Here is a 26151-nt window from a genome sequence, read left to right as displayed (position 1 = left end):
TAACAAGCGCTTGTCATGAATCCAAATAAAACAAAATTATATTTGTATGTGCATCAACAAAAAATTGAGGGAACAAAAAATCAAGTAAATAAGCCAGTAAATGCCACTTCTTTTTGTCCAACACACCGTATGTAATAGCGCTAAGCAAACACTTTGTGATGAAAACAAATAAAGAGTATCTTTCTAGCAGTAAAATAGTAGCTCCTAAAACACTTCAGGGACACACACAGGACAGACAAAGGCGGAGGGAGAGGAGGCTCTTGAGGCAAAACCAACAATACTTGATTTCTTGAAGTTTGCTTTAAAACAGATTCTTCACAGGTAAGAGGGTTGATTTTAGTGCTTATGTGACAATTTGCTCTTGACTTAGCAAAGAGATTGATAGGACTTCTCGACACTTCAGAATTGTGCCAGAAATGAAGTGGACACAAATTTTCATGAATGAAAAATCAGAAAGTGGAGAAACAAAAAACCAAACACAGCAATGGTTAACTATGACCACAAAGGAAGTAATTAATTCATAGGCAGCTGTAGTTTCAAGGTATCTTAGGGTTGCACTGTACTGGAGATTCTATATTTTATATTCCTAAAGGGCAGTTACATACAAAACACTAAAAATGCTGTAACTCAATAAACTTCTTTCCATTTTCATTAGACTTCTTGGAGAAAGCATAGGTTGCCAGACTTTGTTTTCTCTGATTAATTACTTCAAAAGGGAATTTCAAACGCTTCTGCACCACTTGCACGTTAAAACTTTGAGTAGATGACTGATATTATACTGACCCCTAACACAACTCCTGTTCAGAGGCGCTATTTATAAATTCTGGCAGAAATTTGGATCATTCAGTTTAAGCCATGACCATCAGGTTTGTGACAACGGTCAACCTTTGCTGGAACGCTTCACACACGAACCCACCATCACTGATTCTTCTGCCTTTGGTGAAGGAGACACAGCAGGAGCCTTTACACAGCACACGCTGAAGGACACATTTCAAGTGTCAACAGAAAAGACACACCAAAATCTACAAAAGGACCAGTAACAAATCATGAAGATCAGCGCTATTTTCCTAAGAATCCTAAAGAAACTGAAAGAAGCTAAAAAATTATAGTGTCTCGTCTCCAGAGCAGTAGAAGGGAGGAAACGTGGCACCTTAGCAAAGACTGTAGAGGGCTGAAGCTACACAGCAGCAGTTCCGACATCCACACTGAACAAATCGATAAAAACCATAACAATGAATACTAGGAGTGAGGACGGTTAAGTGTGATACATTGCAGAAGAGCCAGCACAGCTTTTGGGGGAAGAAAGTCTTTCCCCTTACATCTATTCAAATTTTTTCATAAGTCAGGAAGTATACAACACGGAAGACCACTATCTCTAGGCAGATCTGATCCCACGCAGCCATTTTGACAGCCATTTTCATAGCTGCTCACCAGCAATTACTTTGTGCATGATTTTACCTTGGCAAATACTAACTCACTAACAAAAAAAAACACCCACCTACCAAAAACCACCTTTCTGTCATCACATTTCTAGACAGCAGTCACGCTATACTCGCTGTGTGTGCAGCTGGCCATGTTATTCAAGGATGACCAATCGCAAATTAACACCCCTTGTGAATACATTTTATAAAGACTTGACAAAAAGCAAAGCCAACAAAATGCTGAAAATTTATCCCGAGAAGAAAACAAAATCCAATCACATAATACGATTTCTTCTTCTGCCAAACACCTAAAGATCTAAATAAAAATACTACTGCTTGAATATTGTTACTGTTGTATCATGTTATTCAGAAAACATTTGATCATATTCCAAAACACTATAATGTACCTCTGACAAGGTGGTAAACACAATACAGACTGACTGTGTTTAAGCCTTTATGCATAAAGTCTCGTATATATTATATGTACATTTGGTTTAATGTTTAAGTAGCTTCTCTACATCTGGATTCTGCCCCAGTCTCCCTCACGGCCTTCCACAACTGGAAGTGGAAATGTTACGATTAAGGCACAGTCGTGCGACTCGTGCAATCCGATTCCAAGCACCACCTTTGACTTCACATTCAACCTAAATTTCTCAATTTGGGTCTGTACCTACAGAAAGCAATTTGAAGAATCCCTGGGCTAATATTGTGAGGCTCTTGTACGGCAGGTGCAGTTCGTGACAGCAGACACCAACCCAGAGCAACCCAGCTTGAGTCCCATCTCCCTTCCCACTGAATTTCTTCTCACCCCGCACACGTTCCTAGCCCTGCGCTCCACCACCAGCAGCCCTCACCAGATGCCCCAGTGAGTCACTGAGGGTGTCAGGCTGGAGCTGTGGGGTTGGATCCTGCCAGCCCAGGGCCCTGGAGCAGGTCACCCAAAGGGTGAGAAGCGCTCCAGTGCCAGCACTTAGGAGAGGTGGGGGAACACAGAGCCTGAAGAGGGCAGGGCAGGATTACAGCAGCACCATTCAGATCAGTTTAAACTATGGTGGAGAAGCAAACCACACCCACGGCTGTCCCCAGATACAGCAATGACACGGAGAATTCAGTAAACTGTCCAGGAAGAACAGAGGAAAGCATTTAATGGTCTCATTTAAAAATAAAATAAAATTAAATTATAAAAAAACCTCCAAACACACACAGTTGTGCTGGTTTTAAGTCGGTAAGTCTTAAATTTGGACAAAAAGAAGCAGGGAAGAGAGAGTGAAAGTGAGAGTGCATAAGCGTGGGAGAATGGAAAAGAAAGAAGGTTTTAGAGTGGATTAGGCTTTAGTTAAGATATTTACTTATAAAAAGAGCTTTCATATTTTACATTGGAAACCAAGTACTTATTAGCAAGAGATCATGACAGTAAATCAGAATTACAATATAAAAACCCCTGAAACCTTACCTTTATTCGATACGAAAGTTTTAAAGCTCTTAATAATCTGTGAAGAATCAATTTCAAGAGGACTATTAAAATGCGCAGTTTCTACAGCTGATGCATGTGACTAACCGATAAGCTAAGTTTAGAACCATGGTGCTTAGACCTTATAATGCAGGAAACAGAAGCCTCTTTATTCTCCCTTCACACACGTCAATTTAATTTTCAGAGCCAGTCACAAACGACGAACTAAAGCAGTGAATTTAAGGCAGCCCACGTCAGAGACTGCTGCTCTCGCGCTGTGCTTTGCTCCCTGCTAACCTGATGAGAGAGAGGTGCTGCACCATCCTCTTTCCATCCAAGATCCCTGCAGTACGCATCACTGTCTTCCTGTCTCTTCTTCACCCGCTTCCATCCCAGAAATCTTCGACTGGTCCTACAAGTGCAGCATATCTGCTCTACTTTGGCACTGTCCAGACAGATCTTCCTTCCTTCCTTCCCCCAGCTTTGGAGGAGAAGACAAAGACAAAGCAGCACAAAATGAGAATGCAATGCCCAGCAAGCACCAGTAATTTGGTGTTCCGGCTATATTGGTACCAAATACATATACGGAATATATATGGCACCACAGCACCCATATACTACACTACACATCAAGACATACAGCTGCAAAACACCATATATACTTAGAAGCCTGCGTAACACTACGAAAAATATACCAACAGTTTGATGCAGGGGAACCATATGAAAGGGAAAAATAGATCTCTACCCATTAAAAACCACATACAACTGTGCTGAGAGGAAAAAAAATTTATTGGTCCTTTAGATTTCCAATGATTGCTTGTATCACCTTCAGCAAATTCATTCAAAAATTACATACAAAGGATAACTTTTCTTCATTTGCGATGTTAGAGCTATCTTAACATTCAGTGGAAATGTAAGGAATAAAAGCAAAAAAAGATAATCTTCAAATTATTAGTAAAATACATGTTGTTTTTTTTTTTTTCCTATTTCAGCAAAACACTTGCAAAGAACTGGGTTCTGGGCTCAGTACCCATCTTCCATGAAGACAACTCTCGCATACTCACAGAAGGCACTTGAAATTCCTGGAAGTTGGGATGTCAGGAAGAGGAAGGATCAGCTATCACTTGGATAACAATAAGCTCATTTATAGTAAGTGCAATACTAGTATAAATTTAAACAGCCACAAAGCGTTAGGATACAAAGACTTAGCTAGACATGCTAACTAAAGGGCTGCAAGCCGGAGTACAAATCCTTCGTGTCACTGTCACCGTTAGTCATCGTCTCCACCACAGAGGAGCAGGAGTGCTTTCCTGTAGTCCCCAGATGTATCTTTCTGTTAATATAACAGACCAGTCATCGTGAGTCACAACCGCAGAAATGCGAAGAAAAGCAGCAGCCAAGGAGGACTCCAGCGGATTATACATTTGTCCCACCCACAGGAAATCCACTTGGATGATTCCCCACTCAGGAATGACCCAAGGAAATTCTCTGTCTCGTATGTCAGAGCTATATTTACACAGACAGACTTTCAGAAACACACAAAGAAAACCCAAAAGCTTTACTAGAACTGAGGTACCCATTGCCTATTAGAATGCATTTGTCTGCAAGTGGGGAAGCCCAAGCAAAGGAGAAGCCCAAAGCAGCACCAAAAGCAACAACCTCTAAACGTGCACAGTGCACCTGCCATCACTTGGGCCCCAGCCCTGCTCCCCCTCATGAACGGGAATCCGCTCTGCTACTAACTCTGCTGCACGGGCCCACCTGGCAGCGCCAAACGCAACTCCACCCCGAGTAATTCAGAGCACGTAACGTCAGGAATTGTACACCAAAAGTGTAAAAAGCAGCATTTTAAAAATAAAACAAAACAATTCCTAGGAAAAAAAGCATTTTGGCTTCAACTTTGCAGCAACAGCTGGCTCTGGATTTCTTGCTGGCTCTTTCCATTCCTGCTCCTTCCCATCCACTCAAAGGAGATTATGATTCAGACTAGTTCCACAGCAAAACGCTTTCCACTTTGAAATGATGTAAAAGGTGCCACACCACAATCCAAGACTTAAACTTCAACCTCACGAGAATTCAGACTCCCAACCCCAAGATTACTTCCCTGGAGCCAGCACCCTCTGACGCACTGAAAATCAGAAGGAACCCAGGGAAGAAAAAGGAAATAAAGCAGTAGCTAAAAATGGTGTATGAGTAATTGTCATTTCAGAAAACCACATCTGCTCTCCCAGTGAACACTGGAAAGAAACCCTTAGCTCTCCATAGGAAATGTCCCCTGCTTAAATGACGCTATGGGGTATTTCACAGAAGTGCAGACCAACCACCACTGCTCTCAGAGTGCACGGTGTTGTCCAGCTCTACTCGCATCTGCCCCCTCCCATAAAAATAAACAGTGGAAACAACGACATCTCAATCACCCCCGTTTTCTCTGACAACGGAACAGTAATTTTACCTGAATCATTTGATGCAGGGACTTCGCAAAATTCTTTCTGAGTTCTTGTCTAATATCCAACAGATCAATTTCACTCCTTGAAACCATGACTCTGATCAGGGTATCATCGTCGGTGCCAGCCCCCTAAAGAGAAAGGTTTAGATAGTATTAAAATATGAGCTTGTTCCGGACAGATGCTGTAACAAAACAACAAATACCAACATCCAGGATGCAACATGAAAGCACCAAGTGCAATAAGTGGGGTCTCAAAACACTCCTGCATTACATTTCTACTCCAAAACAGAGACTACTTGGGACAGTATCACAAGACATTCACGCTGCAGTGTGGAGAACAGAGGGCTGACCATGCAAGGTGCTCTAATCCCTGGACTACTCTGAAGTGCCATATGGTCAGACCTCTTATTTCATCTCACAGGCTTCAACTGTGAAAGCCCATATAAATTTCAAATAATCCAGTTCCAAGATTACCCAGTAGCATAGTTGATCACCTGTCAAAACCACACGCAAATCACCCTTTCAATGTAGCCCAAGACTGCAGAAGCGCAGTTGGTTCTGGAACTGGGCACACAAATCCTCATGAGGACTAGTACAAAGCATGTGACATCGCAGAGCAAGACACAGGCAGCGCAACTCACTCCACAAATTATCCAGCTGTTTACTGCGAAGGCAAACTTCATAAACCTTCTCCAACCACGCAAACACGCTCCGCTCTTTTCTTCATCTTTATTCCTTTGAGCCTTTTAAGTCCCTGCGCTGGCAGGCTGTGGCAGACGAACACCCTGACCCCTCCTGCTCAGACAAGTCAGACTCCACACAAGCTGAAGCGATGTAAACTTTCACATGCTGACCTGCTAATGCACCTCAAGGAAGGACTTGGCAGAGCCCCCACGATCATCTTCAGCCTAATGTCCAGGGTCATTCAATCCTTTGACCGGGTGGAATATTCTTGGATTACATCTAAGAATGCCCTAAAGCTGCTCAGAAGTTATTCCATGAGTCCAGTGGTTTCTGAGTAAGATTTGACATTAGAATCCAGTAAAAGCCAGGCTCTGCCCCACCTAACCACGAAAGCAAACTGTTCATTGTAGAATTCTGTCATGCCAAACTGACAAATTAGAAGTACAAACTCCCCTGCCAAAGTAATCCTTGATGAAGATCTTTATCCAAAATGCTGAATGACTTTTATTTATATTTTAAGAAATAACTGGGGACCTCACCAGCAGACATTAATCAGGCCCCTCATAACATACGTGTACAGGATTCTAGAACCTACAAGAAAAGCTTTTTCTATTGCACTCTTTAAAAAATAAGAATTAATAAACAGATAAATAAGAAAAAAGTAATCCTCCTCATACAGCTCAGCATGCTGGTATATTATTTTGTATTTTCCACCTGAACCTTACTTTACCTTGGTATCTATAAAAGCAGTAAAGCAGCTTTTAAAAACTAAGCTATCATTTCAGCTCTTTTCACTAATCCTCATGCTGACGCCTCATCAACACAACCATCTGGTGTCAAACAAACTTTAGTGCTTTTCAGCAAGGGGAAGGGAGGAATTCTTCAGGGAAGCTGATAATTTGCCTGAAAACAATAGACTACCTACTTTGGGTTTAATTAATATAAGCCACTGTGAGTTAAAAATAGGTTTCCCTGCTTAACTCTTCCCACCCAAGAGAAGGCGAAACCAACAGAAACACAGCTGTGTCCCTGATGGGATTCCCCTGCAGAATCTTTTGTAGCTGTTTAAGCCTCTTTCCTTTTTCTCTGACAAGTTTCTTTTCCTGCTCAAAATGGGATGGATAGTCATCAAAATGTGTTCGAAAGCCAACTACACACCTTCAGTCTGTAAATACTCATCTCCAAACCAAAGAGCACTAAATCGGTACGCTCGACAATTTAGTTTTTGATCAACTTTACTTCCTCAATATATCCACCACCTAAAGACACTGTAGTTTATTTAGCTGAAGATGCCCAGTGGATCTAGCCAGACATCTTCCAACGCAGCAAGACCAAGTCCAAAAACAGCTGATGAGACTGCTGCTTCCTGTAAAAGATTTATGGCCTGACAAACTCACAATGAACTCGAAGTAAAGGTTATGAATCGTTTGGATCCTCTCCCAGATCTGCGTTCCCCAAACGTTTCGCGTTCCCCAAACCTTTCGCCGATGCTTAGCGATACAGCAGCCTGTTGGCATTTACAGCGAAAGAAGAAATGAAGAACATGCGAAAGGGAGAGGAACTGTGGCTGGGCGAGACAGAAAGCGACGTACGGGAAACATGTAAGTACCTTCATGGAATAATAGAGAGTCTCAGCAAAATAGGCAGGCACGCTTCGGATGCATTTCACTGAAAAAAGCCAAAGGATTAAATTATTGATTCTTATTCGATACAGGACAATCTTTCACTGTCAAGACAAGGTGTGTGTTACTGGATCACTCTCTCCAGTGTGGACAATTAAGTATACGGCTGCCAGCCAGTCTGTTCCTCTGCTACAACTCCTTGGGTTAGAATGCACCATGTATTTCTAACTGAAAAGAGACTTTGCTAGTCAAAGTCTCCTCCCAGTTACAAATCTACTAGGACATTGTCCTAAATGAGATGCCAGGAATATAACCAAAAGCAGAGTTTTGTCTCACTTTGACAGAGGTGCACAAGACTGAACAGAATGCAGTTCACCACAACCCCCCGTGGCCCACTTGCCCGTTGCCTCCCCCATCCATTAAAGGAAGAAACAAGGCCTGTTCTCTAGATACGAAAATAACCATGTGTTCATGCCACTTCCTATAACAACTGCAATTTAAGGAGGCCTAGGAGGAAATGAAGGCAGCCAGTTCTAGATCTATTAAGACTTAATTACCAACTGCCAAAAGCAGCTTCTCCAAATCACCAGAGGTTTCACGGTCAATGGTCTCCTCAATTTGAAAGCCGGAAATAGTCATGTATTTGTCAAACACTGCAAAACAGAAAGCGTGCTTAGTCACGTGTACAGCCAGCCTTTCTCCCAGTACCCTCCTCAGGACAGGTCAATGCCATCTGTATGCCATTACCCACCCTTCTGCGACTCTGTGAACACATCCAGTGAAAGGGTGCAGGAAGGGAAAGGGAAAGCAGGGAAGTTTTAGGAAGCGATAAGCATTTTTCCCCAGGGTGCAGCTATCATTTAGCCCAAATCGAAGGTCTTGTCTACACTGGGCTACGGCACCAAATTAACTTCAAGCAAACAACCTGACCTATTGGCAGTCTATTCAAGTCTGTGTTCATGAATACCCGTAAGACCTGAGTTTTCTATGAATTCTTGCATTTCTGTCATGCTAAGTAAATGCTGGGTGCACCAAAACGAACTCTAGGATTACTTTAATGCAACTAATTGTAAAAAACTAAACAGTAAAAATCACAAATCAAGTTACCTTTGAAAATCCAAATGAATCCAAAGATTCAAAAAGGAAAACAATAAGACCGGAGAACCAAAGCAAAACTTACTTCCAATGACCTAAGCAGCCTGGTAAAACAGACTTATGGACATGTAAGGAGCAGGGGAAAAAATTATTGTCTTTTTATCAACAGCTAATAAAGTATGCACCTATCAAAGGGTTGATCTTTTCAGGGCTGGATCTCCATCAGATTATGCTGGCTTATAACAGACTCTCAGCATCACTTCTGCCATGACCTCTTTCAAGAGGGGAAAAAAAAAATGCTTATTGCATTCAGAAAGAAACACGCCAGCTGGTCCTCGGATCTATTGCACCACTCCTTCAAGCAGGAGATCACCACTGCTAGGGGGAAACTGGATTACAGGAAACAAAAGTCAACGTATTAAGTAGAGGAAAGAGGTGATTAAAGATTTCTGGGCTTGACAAATGCGGTACCAGAAACAGCTTTTCTACCACCAGCTGGGTAACACTGAGACTTCAGGCAGACATTGTCAAGCACACATGAACCACACTACCTACCCCTCCTCAAATGGGAAACGCTTCGGGTTCCCAGGATGGTGATGAACTTTTCTTCATCTGTTCCCCATTTCAGCTCCCCAGCTCGAAACAAAACCTGTTGTAAATTTCAGAGATCAAAACAGCAGCATTTGTTATGTGTCCACACACCCTGTTGAAAAGCTCACTCTAAGGAGCATTAAACTTACTAACAAGCTATAGCTGGAGGGGAAAAAAAAAAAAAAACAAAACCAAAAAAACAACAAACCACACAAATAAAATTGCCAAGTACTGAACTGACCTTAGAAAGAAATAAACCATAAATTCTGAAATTGACTGTGAAAGCATTTAAATGAGTAATACTGCTTAAGGCCTAAAACTGACTGTGCTCATAGTCCCTTTCATAAGCCTTTAGTTTTCCGAAACTGTGATAATACAGGAGATAAAACCCATTCCCGATAGTGCTGCTTCTGCTGTTTTTTCCTCCCCTTCCTCTTTTTCAAATCAGACTAGCAAAACTTTATTACATGATGACTCATATCAATGGCAGAACCACGATAACTTGGCCCAGGAGGAAGTTTTCCAAAAGGGAGGGGAAGATGGATTTAGAGGCTCTCGGAGACACGATCTGCAGGCTGCTAAATTCTTAGTCATATGAAACCAGATTTTAATCATTTTAGCACATTCATTGCTCTTCAGGAAAGTCTTTCTTTAATACAGACAACGACCAGGCCATTAGCAGCATTTAGGAAAGTAAAGCATTTCTAAAAGTTGGAAAAAGCAGCAGAAAGGGGAAAACTTGAAAGAAAAAAAAAATTCAGAAAATGAAATTAGTTCTTCTTCCTGACACTCAGAAGCTTTTTTCTAAATCATGTGCTAAACACCATGAAAGTAGAAAGGTTTGTACATATCGTAGTATATAGTATTTTTTTCTCCCTCCTCAGTGAGCAGAGGACAGGCAAACAGGTTACCTCATATACAGGCAATCAAGTATTTCTTGGAAAAATCCCCACAAACAAATCTGCTGCATAGCAACGCTGCTGGCCATCTGTCTGTCCACATTGTAAAACCTGAATGGGACGTTATGAGTTCCCTGTTTATGTTTGTCCCACAATTCTATTCAAAACACCTTTGTGACCACTGCATGCTCTTTTTAATATTAATGGTAGAGAGTACAAAAGTTGGAGTAAAAAAAAAAAAGCTATTAAGATATTGCAAGGATATTTAGTTCAAATAAAAGATGTTCAAGCTCTTAAAACGACTACCAGCACTCTCCACCCAGCAGCAAACGCGAAGTCCCAGCACAGCATTTAGAAACGCCAGGAATGTGGTTTTTAGAGACACTAGAAGTTGTGAATGGCACTTCATGTGAGCGCTAAGTTTTCACCTGCCTTGCCGCTGTGCAATACCCATAAATGTACATCAATGGCCTAACTTTAAAAAGGTGATGTTCACAAAATCTCTTCCAAAAAGTTACTCTCTCCTCCTTCAGGCATTCTCAGAAAACTCTTGCAAATTCCCTGCAGATTCATGCTCGCTCGTAGCATGAATGCTCACTCCCCAACTGCTTTGAATGAACGCTTAGTAATCATAGACCCCAAAAAATTAAAAATCACCACTGAGCAAAAACGTTGCCCTCTAATGTACCAAATCCTTCCCAGAATATCGTATCGATCAAGAGAAACATTGGGAAGCCAAAAATAGCCTCACATTTGCACAGCCATGTACCTCCGTTCTGACCATCTGTACCTGGCAATAACAGGAAATTCTCTGAATCTGTTCCAGCTACCTTAGATGTTGGATGTAAAGATATCAATGAAGAGAAATGTTACGGAACGCTTCTCTGTTTGGGTCCCAGCTCAAGCCAAATGTACACAACAAACCACTTAACAAACCACAGAGACCATTTAGAAACCCAGGACTTTTTCTGCATTTAAGTACGGTGCCTCCTAAATTTAGATGCTCATTTAAACTCAATTAAAGAGGCCAAAAGGAACTTATCTACCTTCCAAGGCCTGTGGTTCACGGGTGTTCTCGATTACGTAAGTCCAGCTAAAGGCAGGACTGACACAATTTCACAAAACGGTCCAGTTCATGATTCAAACATTTGCCTCGCTCATTTTCAAGCTCCGGTTTCCACAGGATTAATTTTAATAGCAGGAGAACAATGCTTTCTGAATTTCCATCACAAGGGATAGGCCTGTGCCTGTAAAACACATTTTGCCAGTCTGTCTCTGCATCTTGCCCTGCTATCAGGAGAATGTTTCATTGATCTGGTACTCTGCTTTTCCTCCCTGACACCTTGAACAATCCATATATTTTCTTGCAGCTCAACTGACAACTTATGAGTGGAATATGTCTAGCCCAGAGTTATCTGAAATAACTGAGAAGAAACATGTATTAACTAAATTCTGTAATGAAATATTGACCATCACTACAGCTAACAACAAAGCCAACAGCATCCAGCAGCAGACTGCATTCAAGGACAGCAACTAACTGCTGCTATTCCTTCTCCTGTCTAGAGCAGAGGTTGAGCGACCAGTGACAATGCCATGGACAGTACTTGCTAAGGGCAATACGTGAGTCCCTAGAAACTCTTCAGAGGCAATTCTTAGGCTGTTATCTGGGTACAGTGAAGCAGAACACTCGGTATATTTTCTCTTTTTAGTACTTCACCCTCTATGGAGGCATCCCTCACCAAATAGCAATAACATTTCACTACAACATGTACGTGACACATGATATGCAAGGACTGAATTCACAGAGAAGTCAGAGTCAGATATTAAGGAGTGAACCGTTAACATCTCTTGAGTTTTACAGCAGTGGGTCTCAGCATCACAAAGCCTCAGCAACCATAACTCTCTCTTCCAGTGATCTAACCACTGTTCCATTCAGGCACCTCCTTAAGCAATAAGCAAAACAAGACAGGCTTTACGCCGAAACGTGAAAATATGAAAAATATTGATCCCAACGTTTCAGGTTTTGACACTTCTCTTGTCCAGAATGTATAAAAGCACAGGAAAATATATTAAGAAACACACAAAGAGAACCTTAACAGTTTCTCTCCCACATTTGAATTCTTGTAAGGTAACTTGTAAAAATGCCCCAAAACCCAAGTCATTCACCCACCTGAGCATCCTGCTCAACAAGGCCCTCATCAACTCTGCCATCAGGATCTCTATTCGCCTAAAGAGAATTTTTAAAAGTTGTTAAACTGAAGAATCAAAAGTTGAATCAAAAAACAACTTACCTGTTACATCGAGCCTATAAGAGTTACTGCAAGAAGTCAACCCCTAATGCATCTTCTCCAAAACCACCTCGCTTTTCCCTTCTGCTTCCATGTGTCTCTGAAATAAGTGTTCTCTTCTCCTCTTGCCTTCAAACCCCCATGTAGCAAGCATTCTGCTATACCCATGAGCATTCACAGGAGTTTTTCAATTCAGTGATGTGGAAATGACTCATAGCAGAGCTCAAGACTGACTCTGCAAGTCAGGGGAAATGACTCCGTTTCAGAACCAACTCTGCCTATCACCAGGTCCAGAATCCCAGTTTAGCAAGCAGAAAGTGACAACTGTACCTCTGACAAGAAAACAGAAATGAAACTCCTACACCTGTGCCTGTGCACAAAGAGATACTGACCTGCAGCAGGACCACCAGCAGTCTCTGAAAATAGCCTGATGTTTCTCCTGTGATCTTATCCTCCAAGTTGGCCTCATATTCTGCAGAAGAACAATATCCATTCACCACTTTACAGACTTCCTCGCTATTTTGAGCGGAAAGCCAGGAATAGTACAGGACTTGCAGCTTGTAGAATCATTTATCAAACAGCTTTAACAACTAGGACATATTCTACTTTCACTTATAACCTAACGTTATTGTAAAAGCATCTCACACCTAGTATCAGGAGCAGATTACTCAAAATACTTTGAAATACAAGGTGATATGCACAGATTCAGCTCTTTAAGGAACTAAAGAGCACACAGATCTAGTTATGCCAAACACAGCAGTCTCACAACTGTACAACTGTGAGCCCAGAACAGTCTAGTACTAATAAATTTTGCCCTTGAAGACTTAAGTTTCCCTTCAAACTTCATTGAGACATGAGAATTTCATGGGTGGCAGGAATCTGCGTAGAGGTAAAAGAAATGTGTTGAATTAAACACTGCCTTAAAAAAATCCAACCCCACAACCACAGGGTAAAAGCACATACTCCTGCAGACAACCAAAAAGGTGCACCTGCTTTAGCACAAATGCATTTGAACAGAACTCTTAGCAAAAGGCAAAAAAATCGCTTCTAATTTTTTGTAAGACACCAGTTTTCTAGTTTCCAATTACTAAAAATCCCATTTCAAAGGGATGAAGATAATGAGTGAAAGAAATGCATTTGAATGAATTCTAACTGTCAAGCACAAAACACCATAATCTGCAGTCCTAGCCCTGAAAACTATTTTAGTTTACAAACCAAACTCCAGTTTCTTTCAATATGAAGTTTTGCAACATAGCAGAACAAAATCCCGCTTATTGGACACATCCATCACTTCACAGACAGACCTTAATTGCAAGATAAGCTAAAATCATACAAAGAGAACTGAACGGAGACCCCAGAACTTTATTTTAGACAGAACTTTACCTTGCAGATAAACCTGTTTAATATTCTGCACTTCTGCGGGTGTTCTGGAGGCAAGAATTTCAGTCAACACTTTCTCATTGGTTCCCGCTCCCTGCAGGGTGCAAGTATAAATCAGTTGATGGAATAACAGAAGGAAAACAAAAATTCCCTTTGACAATCGAAAGCAAGCATCAGCTTATACCCTTGGACCAAATAAAGAAAAACTATTTTCTTCTTTCTGGTATATTGCAGAATTTCTTCCAGTTCCGGCTTGACAGCTCTCAAAACCAACCCAACACCTTTAAAGGCTCACTGCTGCAGGATTCAGATGAGCCCTTCCATGTTCAAGCACACCCAACTATGCCTCAGTTCTTCACTATTACAAGAAGGTAAGTGAATGAACAGAGTAACAGTTTCTGTCTTAGCTCTAGTTCATATACTCTTTTATCAGCGAGTACACAGAAAAACACGGAGCCACCCAGCAATGATCTTTACCCTTCTATGAATTGTGCTACATTAATCCCACTCTCTCTTCCACTGCAAACACACACATTTTACAATAGAATTGCTAAGCCAGATAGCTTGAGCTGCTGCACTCCAATTACAGCAGGCACAACAGGCACTCTTCACTTTTACAAGGATAAAATTTACAAAAGCCAAGCCAGTATCTTGTTTCCACAAGTCTGAGTTTGCTTTGCCTGTAAGAATAAGCCATTGCTCTTTACTCTTCCAAAGCAGTCATTTCACAAAAGCAACACTGAAATACAGGACTGTGTATTTTTTGCTTCAGTGTGTTATTTATGTTATTTCCTGTAAGGAAAATCCAAATCCTAACTGCGTACAAAGATATCCAAAACACAAATCTGACAGGTTACGTGTAATCATTTTCAAAATAGAGACTGTTTCAAGAACATGCCTAGTCAACAAGTGAGGCAGGCACAGTTATATTAGTTCTAATCTAAGTAGCAGCGGTGAAAATTGACAGGCCAATCTTCAGCACAGACTCCATGCTCTTAGCCAAGTTGTTATCTTGCGCTGAAGTCTCTGCTATGGCATCTTCTTTACTGCTGTTCTCCGCCTTAGCTGAACTGCAGCTAGTATCGACATCTTTTCCTGCGCAGACACATTCTCTGAAATACTATGATCTGGTGTTTAACATCATTTTTTGCAAGTGACAAGAACAAAACCACTCTTGTTTCACTATCTCTATTCTCCCTCCTACACGCATCTGTTCTGTCATTTCCCTGTCAGTCTTTGACTCCTAAGTCAATAAGAGGAGCTTGGGAACACATTTTTTCCTTTTACTCAACAAAGCCTTTATCAGTTTCTTTGTCGGATGCCATCTCCCCTTCCCCCACCGCATATAAAGACACTACAGAAACTTTCCAGGATTAAAGTTTCTGTTGTCTGAGATACTATTTGCTGGGTCATGGGTTCAGGAGCACTGGCTTGCACAGTTGACTAAAGCCTACATATTAACCAGTTGGTCATCAGGGACCTTGGGAGTTTACGTGTGTCGCCCAACCAAGCACCACCTGACACCAGTCAAGTTCAATGTCCTCTAATTTAATCAACAAATTCTGTGAATAATCCAGTTCCTGAATTTCCCCAGGCTGACGATATCAGACAGGTGTGACAGAGGGGACAAAAAAAATCCATAGGACCACATGGAAGAAAACACTAAAATATCTACACATACAGATTGTAAATCGTTTGTTTCCTGGCCTTCCCAGAAAGGCTCTACATGCACTCAGCTAAAGAGAAATGTTAGAACGGGAACACTGACAGGGCCATCAACCCTTCCCCCTGTTATTACTGGAGGCAGCTTTTAGAGCACATTCAATATCACAGACAACACCTGCTCGCAACTTTGGTGGACAGCAGTTTACACAAGTATGCTAAGCCCATCAGTTTTGGAGTTGCTGTAATCCAGCAGGGCAAAACACTCTCTAGCTTAAATAACAGTCAAGAGGAGACATACAAATAACATCACGCTTTAATGAAATGCCTTGAACTGATCTGCAGCCTACGCCTATAGCTGTGAAACCTAGGCTGCTGACAGCAGAAAAATCTAGTGTCCTCTGGATGTCAGCACCGCACTTTAGCAGCAAAAAGAATTTAAAAGCAATGTGCACATCTACTGATTGTACTTAAATCAGAAGGAACAAGCCTTATGCTATATAGATTTTAATGTGCATCTACAGCAAAACTGTTCTCTTAAGATTACATAGTTTCTCCTTAAAATTGTTTCACATAAAACATTATATAGACTAGATTTCTAAACTACCTCTAATGTGTTATTAGGATGAATCAGAAACCAGGCAAAACCATGGCATTAGCAATAACAGCAGGTGTTCGCATAACATTCCTAATTTTAAAAAAAGGAAAAAAAAAAGGAAAAAATTCCTCTTACCGATCAAAAGTTCATTCCTAAAAAACAACAAAAAAGCAACAAACATTTCATATAACATATTAATTCCCTCTCCTCGTTCCTCTTACCTTGATGGCATGCTTCAGTGCATGAGCATCAAAAATATATGTTGGTCTCATCAAAGATACCATCAGTGTTTCAAATTTGCCGGTAAGTTCCGATTTCAGGTCATCTACGAGATCCTAACACAGAACAAACAGTGCTGTAACGAACAAGGACCATTTGAAATGGATTCCTGTGTGTCTGCAAGCTAGAAGACTCTGGAGACACATCAAAAAGTGCAAGGGACAGGGCTCTTTCTGTTTTAATTGGTACATGCACTGAAACAAACGTAGCTAAACAAGACAGAAGAAAAGGATTTATGGGCATTTGGAAAACCTGAAACATACCGGGGTTGTCTTTTTTTTCATCATAAAAACTCTTTAAACCTTAGTTGTTCACTGCACTTGCTATTAGAAACAAAGGTTACACAGCTGGAATATTAAAGGATCCAACAATGCCACAAGAGAGTAACGAGCTGTCTCTGCTTTGAACTCACTTATGGCTTTATCTAACAATGTATTTGGTTTTGTTCTCTCCCACCCTATTAGGCTGCTTTATTTCTGTCATATTTTCTAGCTCTAGAAAATCCTTTCCCTGCTATCACTTTACATTGCAGACCTTGCATCAAAATATTTGATAGCTCCTTCCATACCAAGACCGAGGCCAGTACTAGAAGCATACTAACAGGAAACAATAGGAACTTTTGCCCCAAACCCCATCTAAGACATACTGGGCTGCAATACAGAAAAAGGAAGGAACTTCCTTGTGCTACCCAAAAGGAATCTTCCAACCTAGCCAGTAATTATGGATACGGCAGGGTGGGGGAGACAGAAAATCTAGTGTTGCTTCTTCAAAGGAACCTTTTACAGGGAACATGATGAATGTGCCCCACAGTTTTAAGTAATCACCACATCCAGCTCATTTCTACAGAAACTTTCTTTTTCTCACCCTGCCAAATAAGCTTTTAAAGGCAGATGCAATTTCCTGACGCTGAGCATTGTTTCTGCTGGTAAGGATCTTCAGAATAGTTTCTTCATCAGTCCCTGAAGTTAGGAAAGAACAGAGAGTTACAAACACACTCTAAAAAACAAACAGCAGTGGCAATGAAAGATGCTTTGAAAGTAACAGTCTACTGACAAACAGCAGAAGCATTTAAGTAACAAATGTCACCCTACCCCAAGCTGAGCCACCAGGTTTGGCGTTCTGCTGTTGCAGATATATGACTGGAGGACCTAGGTGTTGTTTGTTCTCCATCAGCACTCTCTTCCAGACACTGCTCCCGGCACCCCAGGCATCAGCTATAACGCTTAGTCACAGTCTATATTCTCCATAGCAGCCTTGCCTTTGGGCTCACCAAGGGATTTACTCCAGAAGAAACAACCTGCCAGCTCCCAGCAAAACTCAGTCCAGTAACCCCCAAACAAACCCCAGACCACAGAAGTGCAGAGTCATTACCCATTTTATATACAATACTTTGCAAGGTAGCCCTCACAGCAAAGCATCTTACTAGCCCTACCGAATTTGCCAACAGGCTGAGGTGTATCCCATTTCCCTCCTTCCCTTCCATCTGCTTCCTTCCACAGGCGGCTTTAGAGAAAGCAGCAAATTAGGATTTGTTCTCACAGGGAAGTTTTGGGGCAGAGAGCTACAGCGTGAGTTTACAAACCACTTGTTAGCCTACATTCATGCTGTGTGCTTGTGTTCTTTGCTCAAGTAACTGTAATGTGCTTACGCACTTCCAGACTGAGGGGGCTGTTGCATAGTTTCCAAGTACAGAGCTTCTACTACACTGTCATAACTCTCCACAGTTGTCCAGTCCAGCTTACTGTGCAGTAAAACTCTGTGTGCAGAGAAACCCAGGGAGTACCAGGTTTTTTTATGGGGAATGTGCAAACCACCTTCTTTTCTCCCTTATGCTAACCTAAAATAAAAAAAAACAAAAAAAACCCAAAAACCATCCTCAGGAGCAGCGCAGTCACAACTAGGACACGCCCAGGCTCATGCAGTCCTGGGGTTGCCATTCCACAGCATGTAGAAGCATGCTCTACCCTCTACTGCTAATATGAAAAAAATGAGTCCAGAAGGATGTTTTCAAAGACACAAGAGCACTTTCCTTTTCATAAAATAAATTATTCTTACCCATTCCCTTCATGGCCTTACGAAGAGCTTCTGCATCAGCTTTGGCATCGAAAGGAGAGAAAGCTGTCACGGTGCCTCTCGTGTACTAGAGGGGCAAAAAAAGGGGCGGGAGGGAAGGGGAAAAGCCATGAAATAGAAGACAGCATCTTTTAGTTCTCCATACATGAGCTCAGACTAAATTTGAATCCACCCTCCAAAAGATGATAGCATTTTTCTTGCCATTACCTGACTAAATAGCAGTCTGTGGGTATTTAAACACAGCTCACTCAAAAGGTACTACAAGGGTTTTACTCAGCAGAACATTAGCTAAGTTCAGGTATATTTACATAAAGGTAGTTTGCAGGGCTGAGATTTACAACGCTGAGGCCTGAATACAGGAACACGACTAAGAAATTATCATTTGTTAAAGTAATTTGGGAAATTAATTGCACAAATCACATATGCTAGAAAAGCTGCACTGAGATCCAAGACACTTCTTCTCCTCAAGAAAAACCTACCGGAGCTCTCAACCAGTATCACACTGATTTTTTCCATCACATTGCAAATGAGGCCTACTGAACTCTGTAATGGCTTTCTATTTTTCATCATGTTTCTTTTGACATAAGCAACTTTTCACTCAAGTGATACAGCTGCATTTCTCATTGCAGTTTACAGCTGAAAAGGAAATAACAGTTCACACATAAGGATAAAAGATCAGCCCATCCAAACAAAAAACACTAGGTTTCCACGGAACATGGCTCTTCAGGGACTTCCCCTTTGGGTCAAACACAAAAGGATATTCATCATCCCTGCCGAAAACTTTTACCTTCATTTAAACATGACAGTTCAAGAACCTGTAGGTGCATAGCACAGTAGCTAATCTATAAAAGTCCAGCAACGGCCAAAAGGGGAAACAGCTCAGGTTTGGGAATAGGGAGGATTTTCTAACAGCTGACGAAGGGAAATTTCTTGTAAGCATCGCTGTACAAAAGCAGTAATCAGCACAGGCAGGGCATTTTTCCTCTCTCAAGAAAGAGCATGAAAGGAAGTGCCAAGACACCTACAGAGACTGGCACCAGACTATTTCACAGGCAGCACGGCCATCTGGCCTCTGCGATACAGCCTCTCCCTCAAGCTAGCAATTCCAGCCACACAGTGCTTTGGTTTCAAGTCAATGTACTCATCCAAGGCAGGTCAGCCAGGAGAGCACAGAGAGAAAAGAGCAGGCGAGCAGGAATCAGAAGCTGCCCTCAAACATTGCTGCCTCTCAGGCCACCTGTGTGTTACTGCCAGCAGAGACTCCCCACCCCTCCCACTGCAGCAGCAGTAATGAGCTGCGCTTGCTTCTGCCGTATTTCAGCAGATGAGAACACAAACTATCACGGTGTTTAATAGCAACAACAAACTTCTTTCTGGTAGATACATTCCAGTATCCAGCGTACCTCAGACACGTGGCAATTCCCCTGAAGCATTCTGGTTTTCCCACTACAAGCAAGTTTTTAGGCAGTACTTCAGATTTAGGCACAGCAATATGTACTTACTGTCATCTTCCCAGCTAATTCTGAAGCCTATCATGAAAAAATCTCAAGGATTTGGGACTCAATTTTACAAATTGAGTTGAATTTGGTAAAACAGATAAAGACTGAAAAGCCTCTGTATTCCTCCTCGTCCCCTATTACCAGGCCAGTCAGCACGGGGTTATTTAAAAGTGTATTTCCTGCTGGTTTGTTTCATAAATCTTATCATAACTAACACTATAGAACTACAATAATTCTCCTTTGGAAATAACCAACGGTCAACAGGTCTCAGAGGAAATTGTTATGGATCTTTGCTTATCTTGTTATAAGCAAGTGGAATTCCCCTTCACAATTCCTAAGTCTTGTGACAACGGCCCAATATTCCCCTGTGGCTGTTTTGGACAACAAGTGCATGAACACTAAATGCTAGATTAAATCTATCTCTGCACCATCCTTCTCATTTTTGTTAACTAAGAAGAATCCTTCCATAACTCTCTTTTCCAAAGCACAGTGTGGAAAGCCTCAATGTACACGAAACTTGAAGAACAGTTCCCGAAATTCTTCTAGCACAAGTGTAGTCTGAAAAAGTTTTCCTGATGTCTGGGCACCATTTGCATTCCAGGCACTCCCTTCTGATGCACAGCGTTTACTGGATTTTGGTGACCTACCTGCCCCAACGACCCTCAATCAGCACTTGAGCTGCACCCAGCTTGCAAACCAGAGATATTGCTGCAGCTCTGCCATCCAGCACAATAAAATGCACTTCACCTGGGTACCACAAAGACGGCAGCTATAACGGCAGAACATCCAGCTGCAGCCACTGGTGCAAACAGAGCACAACCACAGCAAGGGCTGTTAGTACAAGACAAGCTCGGGTACAGTTTTGTGGGCCCAAGTGCAGCCTGCAGCCTAACTGCCTTCAGAAGCCCCATGCGGGCAGATGTGACACTGACAACAGTTGGCCCATCACTGGGAAAGGGTCAAGCCATCCCCAATTTTCAGGTCAGAAACCTACTCACCTAGCTTTTTAGAGCACTGAGTGCAGTGTGGCCTGGCACCCAGAGTATGGGGGGGAAGCACTCAGGCACACCATGTTTAACAACCACAAATCCATCTAAAACACCCCACACTCCAGAAGCACCCTCATTAGTTATTCCAGTCCCAACTTCTCATTTGCAAAATCAAAGGACAATGTTTCTACTGTGGTTAAACTCAAAAAAAAAAAAAAAAAAAAGGGGGAAAAGCTGTCTCCTCCTTCCCAACCGTGGCACCTTTTGGCCACAGAAAGAGAGAGCAAGCACCTGTTCTAAACTGCCATCACTACCTGAACCACTGAGTCAACCTTCAGTCACGGAGAATCTGAAATAGGAGCTATGAACCAGACATTTCTAACAAAATTATAGATCCATACAAAAGAGCTTCTGACAAAAGCCAGACCCTCATTTATCAGACAACTCAGCTACAGTTTCAACATTAAGTAGACTTTAAACTTTATTGAAACAAACTGATTCTTGTAGATGGATCACAGCATCACAACTGCTACGCCATCCTGGTGTAATATGAAAAGCAGTGAACTGAAACCCAACTATTTAACATTTATTTACAAACTTCGTAACTTTTTATAGAGGTAAACAAATTATCTTTAGTATCTGTAAGAAGGGTTCCTTGCCATTTATGCAAACAGATACACAAAACCACTACAGCCTCATAGGTCGTTTTTATTTCAGTTAGTAAGTTTCCCACCCAGTAGAACCCAAAGCACATCAATGGAAAGAACACAAAAAGTCTGTGACATAGATCCTTTTGTAATCTGGAACAATCCCTTACTATATAGCAACACCTTACGCTGTGCAGTAAAATATAAAGGGAAGCACAACATGCAAGACCTCAATAGAGAGAATATCACAAGATTCTAACACCAAAAACCTACACAGATTCTTTTCTTCCTACATTCCCCAACACACTGACTGTTGTTAAACAATCATGTGTAGTGCAAGCGTAATTTGTGATTATACTCTAGAAATAGCAGCTTCCATTTTCTCCAGACACCTACCAATGAGACAAGGAAGCCCCTACATACACAAAATGACCATGAAGAAAAAAGGCAGAGAAAAACAAAAAAGGGGGGAAAAAAAAAAAACCACACAACCTCCAAAGCAAGAAACAATCTTGCTTTAGAATTTATGCCCCTCCAAAGGAGGAAATTCATGTTCTGTTATTTTTGTTTATTATATTGTTTTATATTGTATTACTGTTTGTGTATAGTTTGTTTATTCTGCTCTAGCAAAAGTTTGCAGGAGAAGAAGATACAATCTCATTAGGAGAGATGTTTCTAACCAGCACCTCATTAACTTCTCCCAAGAGACAACCTGGCTTCACAAGTTGATGCCATGAGGCCACATACCCTGGCAACAGCATCATCTGTAAGGTCAACAATAGCCACTCAACGAGACCCCATGTTTAGCCACTGTTAAATACAAAGCACTGATTATCAGCAAACAAAAGGCCATCCTTGAACTGATTCAGACTTCCTCCTGGCTACCCTTGCTCCGTGCCCACTCACAACAAGTTCTTACCGCTCGGATTTCCCGTAGATGAAGAGCTACCCCCTTTCACAATGCTGCTCTGCAGCAAGAAAAGAAGTGTCTCATCAGTTTGCCACTGGAAAGCCCAGCGTCTAGTGCAGAGAAGACAGTATGTGACTTTTTCTTTTTTTAAAGCAGCCATCTGTTTACAAGACGGCACAGGAAAACAGTGGAGTGGTAAGAATGGAAACAGAGAATGTTTTCCAGCACCCAGGTTGACAAACAGAGAAGGTGCGCTATTTTCAGAAGACAGAAGAGAGCCCAGAAGGTCATGTGCTACAATAAATGAAAGACTGCCTTAAGATTGCTCACACAAGAATAGCCACCTTGCAGATAAAGCACAGTGCTCACTGGTAAATCGAAAGCCTTTGTGGCCGTTGAAGACCACACAGAGATTCCAGTTCAAACTGTGCTTTAAAACCAACATCACCTAAGAAACATATAAGTATTTAATGGCATCCTTACCAAAATTTCAAGGGCAGTAGGATGCAAAGTACATAGCAAGTGGACGAATATAGGTGCAGAGCTGTACAAAGACACCTCTACAAAACAGCTCTCTAAGCTTAGTAATGCTTCAGATCATCTACTTAAATAGAAGGAGTAAGCTCTGGTCAGCAGACTATTCACATCTGCCCCACTAGACTCCTGATAAAAAAAATGGAATTGCACAACATCTGTGTTGAACTGTGAGTCAGCACACCATGGAGATACCAAAGACAGGGAGGAGAGAAAGGAAAAAAGAAAGAGAGGGGGTGGGAGAGACGGAGAAGAGCAAGCAACAGCGACTTAGGAACCAACACAGGGACATTTGCAAAAACACTCAAAGAACCTCACCAGTAACCTTAACAAAACCAAAGAGCTGCTTAGGACCCAATTCTGAAAAAGCGTTTGTACTTTGGAATGTGAGACATAATCCCCTGAAGCACCACAGGAGTTGGCAATACTATTCCTGGGCTCCAAGCCACATGTGCCACACTGGCCGAACAGGAACTCCAGATATAGCCCACAGCAGCCACACCTTCACCAGCAGAACGCAGTCCTTTCCTGGCAATTTAGAAATGGATACACAAAATACTCAAACCTTCACATTCAGGGGAAAATTTGGGAGTAGCAGACCAAAGCAGATCAGTCCACAGCATGCAAGCAGAAAATATTCTTGCTGCTTTCTTTCCAGATGTCTGATTCAGCAAGCACAGGGTAGCATTTGCAAGGCAGCTTGTTCATAAAGCAGGAAGAGATCGTACCACATGCATCTATGCATTAACAAAGCCCACTACATACAGACGTGTGAGAAAATGCAGCTTGTTAGGACAGCAGTGTTCCTCCAAAGAAAGCAGGTAACCACAGGCATGGAGAGACCAGTCTGCACAGCACATTACGGCATGCTGTAGTTTTCCCACAAAATGAATGAACCTTTTTGTCCTGGACATGGAACACACAAAATCCCTCAGGTCTTTGGGGGGAAAAGAAATAAAAATCTTCCCATAACTGAGCAAGAACAAACACCTCAGTGACCAAGACTCCAAAGATAACTGACCTTCTTGAAAGGTTTTATTCTTCAGTGACGTATCTAAATTGGACTTCAGCACACTGCTGTGCAGCCTTTGCTACCTCTGAACCTTTAGTTGTACACGTAACTACCTATCATCAATTGACACTCAACTTTTCATGATTGCTAAGTATTTCATTTTTTACCATTACTTCATGGCCCAACAAAATTTAAACAGACACCTGCCATGGGGAGCAGAGCCTACTCTTCAACTTACTTTTAAAATTATTTTTATAATATGAAGGCAAGAAAGCTTTAATACTTCCAGTCTTTCACGGCTGCATCACGCAGACAAAGAACACTAGTGAAGTGGAAAGCAGCCCTCTGAACACGGGAACTGGAGGACAAGGCCTACCTAGTACAAGACCTCATTGTTCCAATGCCTTCAACCTACCGCCACCCACCACAGATAGTAACTCAGCCCCAAGTGTCACCTCAGGCAGAAGAAAATTCTACTACATGAAGACAAAAGTAACTGGATCGCAGCAGCAAAGAATTAAATATTCCTTTTACAAAGATCAAGAATTAAAGTTGCGTCTCTGCAGAACAGACAAGAGAACTGCAGATTTCCACACTTTTACTGAAAGGAAGTTACTCTCAAGTCTACAAGCAATGCTACACATACCGTAATGAAACGCTGTCCAAGTAGATCTGTCTGGTCAGATGCCCTGTGCTGGCATGGGCAAGGTTCCCTGTTTTCCTAAGATGCATCCTACAAACCAGGCTTGATGTTTAAAGAAAGAAAAATCCCCTCTTTGTCCCTCTAAAAAATAAACCCCAAATCCAAACAAACTAAACCACCCAAAACTTTAAGGATTTAGTGGAATACTGTTAAAAATAAAACCTTTTTCAGCTCTTTAAAACGAAGTACCCTTTCTTTCTTTTAAAACTAAATCCAGACAGAATGCGAGTAAATATTCACAGGAGTGTTAAACCACAACTAATCACTCATTAAGTTAAAATAATGAAATTACAACATTATTGTGCAATTACCCTGACCTTTGTGGAGACACACAACTTGGCTTTCACGTTCTATAGCAGTACAAAACCCATAAATGAGCCCTTAAACTCTTATTTTACTTTTCAGAGCGTATGCATTTGGCGCAATTATACAAACAAACTCTGGAGTCCGCCCCGTTTTCCAAGGCTTCATCCAGGCTCAAACCACAGCGACACAAGGGCTGCAAAGGAAAAAAATAATACCAGACGAAGTACTGCACGATAGCTGCAAGGCTTCCACAAAAATTCAAGTTAGATCCAGGAGAGCTGGGGGGGGAGTACCGAGCCCCCAGCCTCCAGGGCACACAGCCACGGCGGTATTTTTTTTCTCCTTCCTCCTCTAGTGGAAGGAGCCTCCACCCAGTCACAATATAAACACACAGTACCGAAAACTTGGCCAAATCAGTGGAAACTAGCGGGAAGAAAAAAATTAAATAAATAAAAAAGTTGTGCCTGACGTGTGCCTCACATGATGAGCTGCTTTCCCCGGCCCCCTCCGCTTCTGCCCAGGCTTGGGGACGGGCTGGTTTAAGGCAGGCCGAAAATAAATGGCTGAGGAGCACAAGTAAGGAGACAGGTAAGAGGAGGATGTGCCGGACCGGCCGTTAGCCCGCCCCGAGCGCGGCGCCGCCGCCCGCCTCACCTTCGCCATCTCTGGGATCCGCAGGGTCGGGACCGAGTCCGAGTCTGCAAAAGGAGAAGGAGATGGGTCAGCGAGTGCCCGCCCGGCCCTGCTCGCCCCCCTCCCGGCGCCCCTCGCTGCGGGGCAGCGCCCTCACCGCCAGCCGTTCCGCCGAGCCGCCGCTCAGAGCACCGAGTGAGGCGGGAGGGAGAGAGGGAGGGCGGGGGCCGCCCTCCGGCCCCGCCGCTGCTTGCCTCACCCCGGGGGCCGGGCCAGGCCCCACCCCGGGCGGCGAGCCACGGCCGCCGCCTCCGGGCCGCCTGCAGGCCGGGCGGGCGGCGGTTTCGCCCCGCAAGGCCCCGGGGAGCGCCGAGCGCCTCCGGGGCGGGCTGTGCCCGGGCCGAGCGCCTCCTCGCTGGCTCTCGAAGGG

At 42.5% G+C, this 26151-nt stretch overlaps 1 protein-coding gene across 3 annotated transcripts; it reads right to left on the bottom strand.

Annotated features, from left to right (window-relative positions):
• Positions 1–3642: 3642 nt before the first annotated feature.
• On the bottom strand, positions 3643–25901 carry ANXA5 (annexin A5). 3 transcript variants are annotated; one of them, XR_015183473.1, is made up of 14 exons: positions 25879–25901; positions 25743–25786; positions 18471–18555; positions 17280–17374; positions 16358–16471; positions 13880–13970; positions 12889–12968; positions 12379–12435; positions 9274–9367; positions 8181–8276; positions 7611–7669; positions 7399–7508; positions 6172–6331; positions 5427–5446 (listed from the first exon to the last, which is right to left on the bottom strand). XR_015183473.1 is itself a non-coding variant. In XM_086464028.1 (13 exons), exons 2-13 carry the CDS (start codon positions 25749–25751, stop codon positions 4142–4144), a joined length of 966 nt encoding a protein of 321 aa, XP_086320154.1. In that variant the 5' UTR covers positions 25752–25786; positions 25879–25901; the 3' UTR covers positions 3643–4141. The 3 variants fall into 3 exon arrangements, 2 of the variants coding, with proteins under 2 accessions (XP_086320154.1, XP_086320155.1); XM_086464028.1 differs by lacking the exons at positions 6172–6331; positions 7399–7508 and adding an exon at positions 3643–4204 and having other exon boundaries at positions 5324–5446; XM_086464029.1 differs by lacking the exons at positions 5427–5446; positions 6172–6331 and having other exon boundaries at positions 7391–7508.
• Positions 25902–26151: the final 250 nt, after the last annotated feature.

This window comes from Leptosomus discolor, chromosome 4, assembly GCF_034619465.1.
Source record: "Leptosomus discolor isolate bLepDis1 chromosome 4, bLepDis1.hap2, whole genome shotgun sequence".
In the NCBI taxonomy this organism is placed as follows: Eukaryota; Metazoa; Chordata; class Aves; order Leptosomiformes; family Leptosomidae; genus Leptosomus; species Leptosomus discolor.
This window is presented reverse-complemented; position numbering and strand designations above follow the sequence as displayed.

Coding starts and splice junctions, on each gene's coding strand:
- ANXA5 (XM_086464028.1), bottom strand. Junction 17,375..18,470: donor TAAGGCCATGAAGGGAATGG/GTAAGAATAATT, acceptor TCCTAACTTCAG/GGACTGATGAAGAAACTATT. Junction 13,971..16,357: donor CACTGAAGCATGCCATCAAG/GTAAGAGGAACG, acceptor TGCACCCTGCAG/GGAGCGGGAACCAATGAGAA.